This window comes from Brassica rapa, unplaced genomic scaffold, assembly GCF_000309985.2.
Source record: "Brassica rapa cultivar Chiifu-401-42 unplaced genomic scaffold, CAAS_Brap_v3.01 Scaffold0397, whole genome shotgun sequence".
Lineage (NCBI taxonomy): Eukaryota > Viridiplantae > Streptophyta > Magnoliopsida > Brassicales > Brassicaceae > Brassica > Brassica rapa.
This window is the reverse complement of record NW_022610339.1, coordinates 30,911-46,684: the sequence shown is the minus strand read 5'-3', so window position 1 is coordinate 46,684 and position 15,774 is coordinate 30,911. Positions and strand designations below refer to the sequence as shown.

Here is a 15,774-nt window from a genome sequence, read left to right as displayed (position 1 = left end):
ATGTGCGGTAGTTTCGCAACGACCGAGCTTGGTTCGTTTGCTTTTGAATCTTCAAAGATACTTCTTCGTAAAAACTTCGTATTGGCTATCATTTTTTTACAAAAATTATATCTTTATTTTCACTATCTCTTTCGGAAATACGATCTCCGAGGATTTTTGGGTGGTAATTCCGTCGTGACTGTTTTTGACCCCAACAGTTAGCCCCCCAGCCCGTTAGGATCATGCATCGTAGGATCCTAGCGTGCGGTTAGGCATGTTTGGCAAGTTAGGCGTGTTGGATGGAATTAATATCCGAAAGTCCAAGCTTGAATAGTAAATCCTCATGCCTATAAGAAGGGATGTAACTTGTTTCATAATTTTTTCACTTTCTTGTCTTTCTCTAAGATCTTTCTTAAGAAAAACTTTCTTTCTTTCTCTCCACCCTTTTCCTCTATTTTCTCAAGAGAAGTGTAAAAATGTCGAGCAAGAAAAGATTGCGAAAAAAGGGTCTTCATCCGCGAGTGCTTACGAAGAGCTCATTGTTCCGAAGATGGAGTTCGTGCCTCACCCGGTACATCCCGCCGAGAACGAGGCATGGTGGGTTGTGCATTATGGTTTGATGACTCCTCCCAAAGAGAAGTCGTTCCCGGTCCTGATCCATCGTGGAGTCGAGAAAGGGGATGCTAGAAGGAGTACCAACGAGTTTCTTGCGATCATGCGATCGTTCTACCATATCCCGGATGCTGTGGAGTTCCGGGTTCCCTATCCCGAAGAGTGTGCTAACAGCCCCCCAGAGGGTTACTTCACTTGCTACGAGGCATTCGTAGTACGTTGTCGCTTATGGTTCCCAATCCACGAAATCCTCGTCCGAGTGTTGGACCGTTTCGAGGTTGCGATAAGCCAGTTGACTCCTCTCGCCATTCAGCATCTTATTGGGATCCTGATCCTGAGCTACGAGCATGGCCTTTCCCTTTCCGTTGATCATTTTGAAGCGCTTTTGAGGCTTCAACTCATCAAAGATACGGACAAGCATAGGCTGGTCCCTCGGAACTTTATGTCAGTGGTTAAGAAGTTCATTTCGAACTTCAACTCGTGGAAGAAGTTTTTTTTCTTTGTTCGTACACCACAAGAAAATCAGTAATTTCTGACCGTCATATTCGTTGGAAAACGATCGGAAATGGCCTGTTCTGACAGATCTATATGGTCAGAAATTTTTAAGCGGTCAGAAACGGTCAGAAATATCTGACCGAAAACCGACGAATTTTTACGGTCGGAAATTTCCGAAAGAGATAGTAAAAGGAAAGATGTAATTTTCGTAATAATAACCAATACAAAGTTTTTACGAAGAAGTATCCTTTGGGATTCAAACCGAAGGAACCAAGCTCAGTCACCACGCATACACGCCGTCCGGTCGCTATGCAGCAACCAAACCCGAGCCAAGCTCGGTCGCTACGTAGCGACCGAGCGCTCGTCCTGCTCGGTCGCTACGTAGCGACCGAGCGATCGTCCCGCTCGGTCGCTACGTAGCGACCGAGCTCGAGCCAAAGCTCGGTCGTTACGTAGCGACCGAGCGATCGTCCTGCTCGGTCGCTACGTAGCGACCGAGCTCGACCCAAAGCTCGGTCTCTACGTAGCGACCGAGCGATCGTCCCGCTCGGTCGCTACGTAGTGACCGAGCTCAGCCAAGCGGGTCGCTACGAAGCGACCGGGCTCGAGGCAAAGTTCGGTCGCTGTGTAGCGATTGAACCTTTCCGAACATCGATACGACACCAGTTCTTGCATTCTCGTCAAAACCTTCGAATGCTATCTCCCGAAGACCGTAGCAAGCTCAGTCCATGTTTCCCGCCATTCTAATTCATCGATCAAACTTCACGGATTAGAAACCGCGGAAAACTCGTAGTAAACATGTCGAGTCGGAAGACGGCCCAAAGGGACCTAAAACACGACTCGAGGCCCATCCTATTATTTTCCTAACCAAAAGCCCGTAAACCACAGCATGGATAAATGTCAAGTTTCTGCGGATAAATACGGAAGTTTTGAAGATAATTGTGATGATCGGGAAAAATGGAATATCTCCATTTTTATGCTATGACGGCTTAAGGGCAGAAGAGTAAAAGCGTAAACCAACCTTGGAGCTAGTATATAAGGAGTCCTAGGCGAGGAGCAAGAGAAAAAAAAACTTTTTCAGAGCAAACTTAGCACTTAGAGCAATTTAGGCATTTTTCTGTTTTTGTTTCGAGCTGCGACTCAATTAGGTTTAGCCGTCTTGGGGTTACTAGAACTAGGAATCTCGCCGACAGCTCTCGAGCCCAGGCTTATACCTTGTTGTAAACGCTCATACGCAGATTCGGAATAAGATCTACTTTGCTCTCTTTTCGATTTCGCCATTTTATCGTTGTTGTTCTCGTGTTCTGATTGCTTGACGTGTGGTAATTAACAGATATCCGGGTCCTCTTGGAAATTAGGGTTTTCCTAGTTTCCTTATTTAAACGGAAATCGACACTGTGAATTTTGGTTCCCACAGTTTGGCGCTAGAAGGAGGGGGATAACGGATCAATCTAACCCGCAAAAGCCACACGACTCTCAGTCAGACATGTCAACTAACGACACGGATAACATGCAAACTCCTCTTAACAGAGGCAGCGGCACCAATCTCCACACTCTAGTAGCGGACGTATCCGCGGCCAACGCGCAAGCCAACGCCGCGACGCTCGAGGAGTTTAAAAAGATGTTCGCCACCTATGAGAAAAGGTCGGAAGAACAGGATAAGCTCGTGAAAACCTTGACCAAACAGGTTGAAACCTTAACGGCAAGAACCCAAGCTATCCGTCCCCGCGGAACCACCAAAATCCGCGGGAAGAGGCTCGACTTCGCCACCCCACTCGATAGAGCAGGAGTCGCACGGGAACGACCTTCCGTTCAAAACCCTAGCGAGAAATCTCCCATCGAAAAGGGGAACCCTGAAAATCTTCCGCCCCCTGCAAAGGACTCGGAGGATAACGAAGCCGAACACATTGACCTGGATCCTAGCGATGTCTCCAACGACACCGACAAGGATGTCGACAGACACCCAAGAAGGACCAGAAGCCGATCCGCCCGGGAAGGCTCCCCGTTCGAAAAACCAATGACGGAAGAAGAAGAAGTCGCCTATTGGAACGAACAAGAGGAGCTGGCCGAAAGGCAAACCGAGCTCACTCGCAATAAACGCCGACAGGGTCGGAAATCTACTGACGAGACATCGGATATCCGCGATCTTCGCGACTACATCACTAAGACTGTGGCAGAAGTGAGAGCCGTAAAGTCTCAAATCCATCATGCTACTAGTGCTGCCCCCGAGATCGATCAACTGTTGGAAGGAGCTCGAAAGACCCCCTTTACCAGTCGAATTTCGGATATGAGGGTGTCCGATCCGGGAAAAATCAAAGTACCGAAGTACGATGGTACGGCTGATCCAAAAGCACACCTTCTGGCTTTCCACATCGCGATGGGAAGAGCAAGACTGAAGGACGGCGAAAAGGATGTCGGCTATTGCCGCCTGTTTGTTGAACATCTTGAAGGAGCAGCGCTCGAATGGTTCGCACGCCTTCGTCGCAACACCATCGGGAGTTTTCGACAGCTCGCATCGGAATTCCTCAAACAATACTCTGTATTCATAGACAGAGAAACTTCCGATGTTGATCTCTGGAGTCTCTCCCAGAGGGAAGACGAACCCCTCCGCGAGTTTATCAGTCGGTTCAAGCTGATAATGTCCAGGGTCAGCGGGATAAGCGACAAAGTGGCCATCGACGCGCTGAGAAAGACACTCTGGTACAAGTCGAAATTCAGAAAGTGGATAACTCTCGACAAACCGCGAACTATCCAGGACGCCCTCCACAAAGCAACGGACTACATCATAGTTGAGGAAGAAACTAAAGTCTTATCGCAAAAACATAAGGCGGCAAGACCATCCTCGAAAAGGGAAAAAGAAGAACTCTCGTAACGACAAGTACGTCCATCACGAGGGGGCAGATCTCCAAGGGACGCATAACTATACGATCAATTCAGATCAAGGCCGGACCACGGGCAACACATGGACTCGCAATCAAGGGTATGATGAAAACACCTTCTGCGAGTTCCACCAGTCCCGAGGACACTCCACGACCAACTGCAAAGTCTTGGGAGCAAGACTGGCCGCGAAGCTACTCGCTGGAGAGCTTTCGGAAGTAACTAGCGTCAAGGATCTCATCCTCGATTCTGATCGACCTCCAAAGACGGATAGAAATCCGCCCGCTGAAAAATCCCCTCAACGAAACCAACCTGGGGATAAACGCGGTAGGAGGCCGGATGACAAAGGGAACGATAACAATCGTCGCAGAGTCAATATGATCATCGGAGGATCACAATACTGCGGCGATACCGTGTCGGCCATCAAAGCTTACCAACGGAAGGCAGAGTCGAGTGCAAATTGGCCTACATGGTCTCCTCCTCGAGACGGCCAAAGTTGCTCGATCACCTTCACAGAGGAAGAAGCCGGCGGTATCGACCAACCTCACTGCGACCCGCTCATCATAGATCTCGTCATACGAGATTTAGAAGTCGGAAGGGTACTCGTCGATACGGGAAGCACGGTCAACGTAATCTTCCGCGACACTCTCAAGCGGATGAGCATCGAACTCGGAGAAGTAATTCCGACGCCAAAGCCGCTCACGGGTTTTTCAGGCGAAGTATCGATGACTCTAGGATCAATCCAATTGCCAGTCATGGCCAAGGAGATCACGAAAATCGTCGTGTTCGCGGTAGTCGATCATCCCGCTATCTACAACGTGATCATGGGAACCCCATGGCTCAACGCCATGCAGGCAGTCCCGTCAACCTACCACCTGGGTCTCAAGTTCCCAACGCCGAGAGGAGTCGCGGCCATCTGGGGATGCCAAAAACAGTCGCGACTATGCTTCCTCGCGGAGCACAAGTTAAGGCATATCACGGCTTCTGCAACTGCAAACGGCAAACGCGCGAAGATAGATCGATCTTCAGCCAAAAGCACCCCGGGAAAAGACGGATTAAAGTAGTCTACCGACGCAAATGCATCGGATGTCGAAGCCCGACATAAATCTGAAGCCCACGCGACAACTCAACCGGAACATCCGGAAAATAGCGTCGACCCAGCCACGATCGACACATTCAAGGCGGACATCGCAACATCTACCGCCGAGTAAGAACACTCGCGGCATGAGACAGAACTACGAGATGGCTTGATCCTCGAAAGGGGTACGTAGGCAGCTCGTCTAAAAGACGAGTTCAGCTATCCCCCTCTCTAAAAAGGGGGGGGAGTGGGTTCGTATACTCGTATACTCCCACTTAGAAAAATCTTCATTATTGTAATCGAGTTTTTAGAAACTTCAAAAACTTTTACAATATACGTTGTCCTTTTTATCGAAAACGCTTACGCTTCAGAAACTTTCAGGACACGCCTGTAAACGTTAAGACATCCGGTTTACGCTTGCCTGCGGCCTCATCCGGCCCAGAAATCGTAAAATTTATCATCTTTCAAACACACAAAAATACATGTACAATCCTCGAAATAACTGCGAGACGTCGCAAAAGTTAAAATTCGAGGATAATATCAACAAATTGTCCGAACGCGACCACCAAAAACTTACACCCCGTTCGTCGATTGGCCCCGACGAACACGCTAGCCGTCTTAAGCAAACGCAAGTAGATCACTCTTTTGATCTTTTAAAAGTCCAGCACAAGGACAAAAGCGCGCAACAACAAAAATCCGAAATTTTGGTTTAGCACTTCCAGTTAACTCTGAGAAGATGCTCGATTCGTACCATACAAGTCATATAAGCAGAGAACCTATCGCGGACTTTAAATCGATACGAGTCAGGAAGAAATCGCAACAGGAAAAACGATAGCCGGCTAGTCACCGCACAAACCTTAACCGAAAGTAAACCTAGGTCTTGCCCTAAACCCAACGCTCTGGTCTCAAACATCTCAAGGCATGATATCTAAAAGATACGAGATCCTAAACCATGTCTCTCCGTTTGTATCTCAATGTTCTCGAAAATCGTAAAAATAAGTAAATTTTTGCGAAAATCACGAACGAACCAACAGATTGAACGTCTAAACAGAACTAGATACGAGATGACAACTCGTATTTACTTCGACCTTACTCAGGAAAACTCGAAACGAAACATTCATGGTCGGATCCTACACAAACAAACACACAATCACAAGGTTAGATTACAAAACAAGAATCAGTTCACATTGCATGGTCGGATCCAATCTAGTCAAGAACAATCATCAAAAATGTCAAATCTGACCCCTTTAAAAAGAGATCCAAATACCAAATAAAATTCATGATAAATCATGACAATTCAGAAGAAAAATATTCCCATAATCAGATTCAAAAGAACCGGCTCAGATCATAGTGATCTCGGCCATGAACAGCCCACACAAGAACAAGGGGCTTTCATGGGGATTTGATCAGGCCAAGGCCTTAAGATCGATAGATCCTTCCCTGTAATATCATAAAACAATCCATAGTACAATATATATGAAGAAAACAGAGTAGAAGAAGCCAGAGTAAGGAGTGGCCAATCGATCCAAACCGGCCAGACTCACACGGCCATCATCCGCGGCCTTCTCCGGTTACTCTTGGCCACACCTCTCACCTTAGGAGTTCGGTCTCCAGGGGCGACTACCTTCTCTTTCTCCTTTGCCTTCTCCTTGTATTTCTGCCTCAAATCCATCCTCTTGATCACACGCCCAAACACACCAGGAACACTCATGAACAATCTCTTGGATCAAATCGGCCAATCCAAGGTTTGTGTCTCTCTTTCTCTCTTGAATTTTCTCTGTGTTTCTCTCTCTGTGAAAGTGAGTAAAAATCGACCAGAATGGCAGAAATGAGAGAGAGAGGACGACTTAAACTGTCCCCAACCGCCTGGGCGAACAGTTACCAAAAATCACATCCCTTCTTCCCAAAACCGTCCCATAACCGTCCCATAACCGCCCATTGGCGGTTTCTCCCCTTTTCTTCCTTTGACAAATCGATCACTGAGCCTTAGCTCACACTCTGGAAGCTTGCCCACTCCCTGTCCCAAGCCTAAGACCAATTTGGTCGAACCTTCCTGCACCCGGACACCCGGCTCGCCCAGTAACCGTCCCGGACTCGTCCACACTGATCCAAACCAGAACGCACCGTTCACCGTATTGAGCTGACCTCCAGCTGTTCCCAGCTGAGTGAGCTAGTCCACCAGCTCCTGTGAGCTGAACAGATCATGGTGAACTGAATACCAGCTGAACCGAGCTGATTGAACTCAAACCAACACTCGTCCAGCTGCCTAAACACTCACTCAACTCCTTTACCCTTGTTTCCATCGTATCCTGGTCAAGCCTCAGCTGACTGATGCCCTTAACCTTAATTCAGGGCCATGATACGCTTGTCTCAAGGTCTAATGACCTGACTGGTGCGTCTCCCCGCACCATGGCCCGTCCGGGCGATCCTATCTAGGATCGGGGACATGACATGACCGCTCTTCATTAAGCTCCGTCTTCATCCGCTCCATGTACTGAACAATACTCGAGGAAGAAACAGAGATCTGAGATGATGAGGTTGAGATAGCTTCAGAGGTACGACCGATACCATACCGACGACTTTTCTTAATAGGAACATTCTACAAAAGAAGAGTAGAAAGATTTTAAAATTTTATAAGAACTATAAATATAACATGTTAATATTCAAGCAGCTGGATTTGAAGTAACCGATCCAACATCTAACTGAAGAAGAAATAAACTGACTCGGTTTCTGTTTTGCTATATATAAAAGTCACACAACCTTTAACTGAATTCAAACTGACAGTTCTACTGAAGTGAAACCAAACCTATATTAGGAGCTTGAGAACGAATCCTAAAATTCTAAGTTATAGGCTGGAGAAAAAAAAAACAACTGACCACATAAAGTAGACATACCTCGAGAACCAGTTGGTTGATCTCTTCGCGGGACAGCATGTTAGAAGCTGTAGATCCATCATTCGCAGACAACTGATGAGACTGCTGAAGTTGTGCTTCTTTGTCCTCCTTCAGCTTACTCAGAGTTGCCAACAGCTCTCTCGCAACAGGATCTTGCACCTCACCGGTTTGTTTATTGGTGTGCATATCCCTCATCAATTCTAACCAATCTGGTGGCACACCACCCCTTTCAGCAGTCTTCCAATAAACACACAAATGATATAAGAGTATCAGTTCAATGTATATGATGAAATTAATAAAGTTGAAAAAAAAAATACCGCTTACCATTTCTATCTCACGTTCCTCTCGTGTCTTAGCACCACCATTGTGTACTGCTTCACCTTTTCCACCACGCTTGCTTCTTCTATTAACAGAATTGGTAGCTGCAATATGTGCAGTAGCATCGAGCTGCCAATAGGCTTTAAACCCGTCCCACACATCTTGATTCAGACATATGGGTTTATCCTTCTTCAGCCTCCACTTTTTCTTCCACTCAGTCACGTTGCTCGTGTACTGCTTTCTAGCCTGCAAATTAAAGGCTGTCCGCACATCATTGGTGAAAGCAGGGTCCCAGTTCCAATCTTGCTGCAATGAACATGCAAACACAACAAACATATGCATAAGTCGAAATTAATCTGTAACCAAGCGGACATTTACATTACAAAAAGACATTACCGCAAATGAACGGAGCCACATCTTCTGAATTTCTAATGGAACATGTGCATACGTCGGATAAGGCAACTCAAGGAGACTGTGAAAGCATTTCAAAATCGACTTGCAAATTGCATTGCTATTTCTTCGCCTAAACCTATAAACAATGAATACATAAGCACATAGCAAAACAGAAATGATTAGATTAAGAGTAAAAATTTACCAGCTAGTATTTGGTTCTCCATTTGGGCTCAGCTTAGGAAGCAACTCTCGTCCTGGTGCCAGCAACAACTCGTTCAGTAACCTATCCTCGATGATTGATGCTGGCTGTGGCTGAGGGACACTTGTTCCTTGTGCAGCCGGGGAACCCAGACCAGCAGATGAGGAAGATGGAAAAGAACCGGCGAGAAAATCCGCAACAGACCTCGAGTTAAAAAAAAATTAACACTTAGAACAAGAAATGAAATGTTTTTGACAGAGAGTTAACAACATAACCGATCAAAATCTATGTACTTTTAGAGTTTTAATTACCACAACCTATAAGAAGCTATCAACATCATACACAAAAAATCATTTGACAAAATCAAAACCGATGATTCATTCACACGAAGCAGACCAAGAATCTATCAAAATCATAGACGGGAATTTTTTCCATAATCAAAACCGATAATCAAGCATTCAGACGAAGCAGGACAAGAAGCTATCAACATCATAACGAGAAATCATTTGCCCTAAAACCTAAACTAAACAAATGAAACTCATAAAACTTACTTCTTTCGGCTGAGATTTTCGAGAGAGAGAGAGAGAGGTAGAGAGATGGGAATGAAGGGACGGCGAGATCGACGGAGAACGGCGGGGGAGAGCGACGGAGAACGGCGGGGGAGAGCGACGCAGAATGGAGGGGGAGATCGACGCAGGTCGAGATCGACGGGGATGAAACAAGGAGGCGATTTCGTCGAGAGGGGGAGGATACGGATTAGGGTTAATGCGTTTCTGGATTTATATATAACGCTTTCCGACCACCATAATGGTTGGAAATCGGTCAGAACATTCCGACCGAGGTCAGTCAGAAATCCGTCGGAAATTGAATATTTTTTTTAAAAAAAAATCCGCTTTGAATCATTCATTAAAATAAAATAAAACATATGAAAAATATTTTATTTAAAAGTACTCAAACTTACTAAAAAATATTTGCTCTTAAATATTACAAAATATATAATATCTTTCTAACTTATAAAAGTTTTTAAAAAATATTGAAGATTTTGTTTTTAAAAAAAAAATCCGCTTTGAAACATTCATTAAAATAAAATAAAACATATGAAAAAATTTTCTAAAAAGTACTCAGACTTACTAAAAAATATTTTCTCTTATACATTACAAAATATATAATATCTTTCTAACTTATAAAAGTTTTAATTAATCCGAATTTGATGAATATTCTGAAGAAACCGAGTCTTCGTTGAATTCTCCTTTCTCCGACTCCGAATCTGAGAATACTTCGTTGTCACCTACACCAGTAAAATCAACAACAAGATCGATTTCGCTTCCATCAACATGAAGATCACCTATGGCACTGCTCGAGGATTGTTGCATCGCAGCCGTATCCGAAACTCCTTCCAATTTCTCCGTGGAGTTATATGGGTCACGGTGACCCAAGGGTCTTGTTTATTCCTCACACGAGGATACCGAATGTAAGTTACTTTATCAGCTTGTGAAGCCAGAATGAACGGATCATAGTTTGCAAGACTTCTTCTGGAATGAACTGATGTTACTCCAAACTCGTCAATTCGTACACCATATCCAACGATCGGGTTGTACCAATCAGCAAAGAAGGCAACACACCTCAAATTAAGGATCCCCGGATAGTGAATCTCCAATATCTCACGCAAAATACCATAGTAGATTACTTCGCCAGATCTAGCAGATATACCATGATTTATAGTTGGCTGCGTAGTGTTTTCGCTGAAAATCTTAAAAGCATATCCACGCGTGCAATACATCGGGTACGACACAGCAACAAATTTGGGACCAAGGGCCAACTCCTCTAACCATGGCTGAATAGGATCTCCTCTAGACAAGAGAAACCTTACCTGCATAGTAGTCACAAATTTAAGTAATGCACCATGTACAAAAAATCAAAAATTCAGAAGTAATAGAGAATAGATTTGAAAAACTTACATAGAATTTTAGCCAATTTACAAACTCGTTTTCTTTTAGTGCAGAAAGCTGATCTTCAGTGTAATTAGGATATGCACCCCTTATTTGCTCCATGTAAATCCTGCCATTGAAATCATAATTAGTTACAAATTTATTTACAAAATAGGATTCTTAATATATCATACTAAAACATAACTACCTTTCGTATGTCATTACTTCTTTGCAGTTTGCTAAAATGTACTTATGTAAGTGCATGTGCTCTTGTTCGGTGAGTCTTCTACTTTTTCCTTTTCCACTTAATCGACCAATTTGGGAAAATATGGTAGGCACCTCGACGGGATAAACTGTTCTCTGCCCTCCATCATCATGTCTTGATGGTTTTCGACTTTTAGTTTGTACTTATGGGGCAAAATAGTAAGCAGCGAACTGGGATGTTTCCTCATTGATGCTTTGTGAAACAATAGAACCCTCAACTCGGCTTAAATTTTTCACTTTCTGCTTGAAATGATACATAGAACGCTCAACCAGGTACATCCATCGATATTGAACCGGGCCCCCAAGTTCTGCTTCTCGAGGGAGATGGATTGGAAGATGCTCCATAACATCAAAAAAGAAAGGTGGAAAAATCTTCTGGACATTACATTGGATTATCGGAATCATTTCTTTCAAGTTTCTAATTCCATCTGCTGTTAATGATCTCGAGCACAAATCTCGAAAGAAAGCTGCTATTCCTGTAACAAAGAAAAAATTATGTTAGATATGAAAAGATACTATGTAACAGGTGAAGAAGTTATTAAATACTAAATTTACCTGCTTCATGTACATGTTTTGGAAGAAGACCAGCGAAGCAAAATGGGAGAAGACGCTGCATCATGACATGACAATCATGACTTTTCAAACCAGAAAACTTTCCTTCTTCGCGATTAACATAGTTCCTTAGATTTGACGCATATCCATCTGGGAATTTGACGCTATCTATAATCCAGTCGAAGAACTCTTGCTTTGCAGCTGCATCTAACCGATAAATAGGCATTGGAAGTCTTCCTCTCCCATCCACGTGGAGAGATTCCCGGGCACATATATCTGGCAAGTCTAATATGGACTTCAGGTTGTCTTTCGTCTTTCCCTTGACATTGAGAATGGTATTCATGATGTTGTCAAATATATTCTTCTCTATATGCATCACATCTAAATTATGCCTAAGTAGATGGTTCTCCCAATACGGCAACTTCCAAAAAATACTTTTCTTGTGCCAGTTGTGATGTTCGCCATATCCATAAACTGGGTCATGCCCATTTCCCCCACATTTAGCTGTCGATTCCACACCAAAATCTCTGAGTTCAGTCAGGATAGATTTTCCATCTATTTCTGGTGGCGGACCATCAAACACCTTTTTGTTCTTAGTAAACAAAGTAGTGCTTTTTCGATACGGATGGTCGTGGGGTAGATATCGTCTATGACAATCAAACTAACATGTCTTCCTTCCATTCTTCAGTTGAAACGCATCTGTGTTATCTTGACAGTAGGGACACGCTAATCTTCCATGTGTTGTCCATCCAGATAACATTCCGTATGCGGGAAAGTCACTTATGGTCCACATAAGCACTGCACGCATTATAAAATTCTGCCTAGCAGATATATCATACACTTCAACTCCTTCGGCCCATAGCATTTTCAACTCATGAATCAATGGTTGCAAATAGACATCAAGGGATCTTTTAGGATGTGCAGGACCAGGAACTAGAATTGTGAGAAAGAGAAACTCTCGTTTCATGCACAATGATGGAGGTAAATTGTATGGTGTTACAATAACTGGCCAAAGAGAATATTGTCTCCCATGGCTTCCGAACGGGTTGAATCCATCCGTACTTAATCCAAGGTAAACATTTCTTCTCTCAGATGCAAAACTATGATACACTGACTGAAAATGTTGCCAGGCTTTCGCGTCTGATGGATGAGCAATTTCTCCATTGCTGTTGTGTTCACCATGCCATCTCATAGCATCGGCGGTATGTTTGGATTGGTATAACCTCTTTAGTCGGTCTGTTATTGGCAAGTACCACATTCTCTTATATGGGATTTTAGTCTTTCGACTTGTTTTTTGAAACCGTGGTTTGTGACAAAATCGACAACTAGTACGATCAACATCCCTTCTCCAGTATAGCATACAGTTGTCGATGCAAACATCTATCATTTGATAGGGCAAACCCAACCCTGAAACTAAGTTTTGTATCTCATAATAGGTAGCTGGTGAAAGGTTATCTTCCGGCAATATATCTTTCACAAAACCAGCTATCGCATCAACACAATCTTCGCTTAAGTTATAATCTGTTTTAATAGACATCATCCTTGTTGCAGCTGAAAGAGGTGAAATACCATCTCTACAACCATCATATAACGGTTGTTTTGCTGCATCTAACATATCATAAAATTTCTGCGCTTCAAAGTTTGGTTCCTCTACTCTATACCTATCTTTAACCATTTGAACAGTTCCTATATGTTCATCTAAGCCACCTTGTTGTTCTCCTAACCCCCCCCCCCCCCATGTTATCTTCTTCACTAGCACTACCGAAATTCACCATAGAATCAGTTTCACCATGCGAATACCAAACTTTATAACCCGCCATAAATCCTCTACTATATAAGTGCTTCCATACACCACTAACTGTACCAAATCTACGATTTTGACAAATTGGACAATGACAGTACATCTTACCCGTTTCCAAAGTCCTCGGCTGGTTTGACGCAAATGACATGAATTGTTGAAGACCTTCCGCAAATTCTTCTGTCAAAAGTCCAGTTGATGGATCTTGATGATTGTGATCCATCCAAGACCTAAAATATTCATTATGATTTGAGGAAGACATTTTGTATTGTAGATAATTGTTTTTTAGAGATGAATCTGTGAATGAGCCAGGACCGGCGTCGTGATATTTAAAGAAACATTTCTGACCACTTTTGACCGTTTCTGACTGATTTCCAAATTGGAAATTTCTGACCGATATCCGACGACAAAGTTCGGTCGGAAAACGATCAGAAATTTCTGACCGTTTTCTGTCGACTTTGTAGCCGTAGGAAAGTTCTAACCATATCAGATTTCTGTTGGAAATCTGTCGGAAATTTCCGACCAAAAAAATATCGGTCGGAAGCTCGGTCAGAAAAGACTTTCTTTCTTGTAGTGGTATAGACGCTGCGTCTGTCGAAGAGAGTTGCATTCCACTGTTCCGGAGGTTACCGAACGATCATCCTTTCATCAATCCTCTTGCTCCGTTCCCCGAGGACATCATTGCGGTGAGGGATCTTCTTAGGAGTGGTCCCTTCTTTTGGACTTCCTTTAAGCCGGAGAGGATTCGGAAGGCACTGAGGTTCGTGCATCCTGGTCCTGCCTCGGTTGCGGACGCGGGAAGCGACTCCGAACCTGACGACCAGGATCCCGTTGTAGCTCCAGCAGCTATGCCGGAGTCGAGCTCTTGGAAGGGAAAGGATATCGACCTTGGCGACATAGAATTTTTGATGGATGATTCTATGCTTCCAGGATGGGATCCGAACCTTGCTTATGGCGACGGGAGTGGCTCGAGCGAGGTCCCTATTCTGGATTTCGATGATTTCTTTGCTGGTCTGCCACCGGGTTTTGATGCTCCTCCACCTGCGAAAGAGTCGGCAAGGCCGAAAGTCATCGCGGAAGGGTCCCGAATAATCAATGGGGTATGATTTTTTCGAAAATATTTGTGATCGCCTAGGTATTTCCTTTTATGCTTACAATGCGTTAACTGGTTTCGCAGGGCCTCAACTTGCTTGGCTCGGCCATTGAAGCGAGCCATAGGGAGGCAATGGTCTATCGTTTTAAAGCGGAGAAAGCGGAACGAGATCTCGCTTGCATGCAAGGCGAGATGTTGGAGCGAGAAGCGCAACTTACTCATGATCATGCGCGGGCTGTCCGTAAGGCGGAAAGGAAAGGCAAACGAGAAATCGTCGAGGTGATGAAGACTCGTGCCTCTCAATTCCAGGATGAGTATGGGAACCTCAAGAACGCCTTTACCTCGGTGGGTGATTTCCGTGAGTGCCGCGGTTTAGTCGGAAGTCTTTGGAGGACGCAAGCCGATGACTATGTGTTCCAGGAGGAAATGAGCTTGATGAAGAGCGGCATGAACGAACGTGCCCACGCTGAGGCGCTCATCCCTTCGATCGATGAGCGGATTCAAGGGTTCTGGGATTCCATCCCGGTTTCCCCTGATACCGAGGAGGTTCCGACCGGGTTTCCTGACGGTGGCGAGGAAGTGGATCGTCCCGCGGATGCGTTCGGTGCTTCGTTGTCCGGGGACTTTGACTTTGGATTATGAGAGGTGGAGTAGTTATCGAAAGAAAGATGCTCGTCTTTATATTTTATGTCTGTGGCCGAGTGTGGCCGAGAGATTTGTATGGGCCTATTTTGGCCATTTTTATTGTTTATCGGGACTGGCCGTTGGTGGCTTTGAATCCCCTTACCGCTTTACGGGGTTATTTATATGATGAATGTTCCGTTTCGAATTTTCCTGAATAGGGTCGAAGTAAATATGAGTTGTCGTCTCGCATTTAATTCCGATTAGACGTTCGATCTGTTAGTTCGTTCGTGATTCTCGTAAAAAATTACCTATCTTTATGATTTTCGGGAACATCGAGATGCGAACGGAGAGACATGGTTTTAGGATCTCGTATCTTTTAGATATCATGTCTTGAGATGTTTGAGACCAGAGCGTTGGGTTTAGGGCAAGACCTAGGTTTACTTTCGGTTAAGGTTTGTGCGGTGACTAGCCGGCTATCGTTTTTCCTGTTGCGATTTCTTCCTGACTCGTACCGATTTAAAGTCTGCGATAGGTTCTCGGCTTATATGACTTGTATGGTACGAATCGAGCATCTTCTCAGAGTTAACTGGAAGCGCTGGACCAAAATTTCGGATTTTTGTTGTAGCGCGCTTTCGTCCTTGTGTTGGACGTTTTTGAAGATCAAAAGAAT

The 15,774-nt window shown here is 44.4% G+C and overlaps 1 protein-coding gene across 1 annotated transcript; it reads left to right on the top strand.

Moving 5' to 3' along the window:
- Nucleotides 1-486: 486 nt before the first annotated feature.
- On the top strand, nt 487-14,789 carry LOC117130358 (uncharacterized protein At3g60930, chloroplastic-like). The gene is made up of 3 exons (XM_033283253.1): nt 487-1,097; nt 6,787-6,792; nt 13,970-14,789. Exons 1-3 carry the CDS (start codon nt 530-532, stop codon nt 14,491-14,493), a joined length of 1,098 nt encoding a protein of 365 aa, XP_033139144.1. The 5' UTR covers nt 487-529; the 3' UTR covers nt 14,494-14,789.
- Nucleotides 14,790-15,774: the final 985 nt, after the last annotated feature.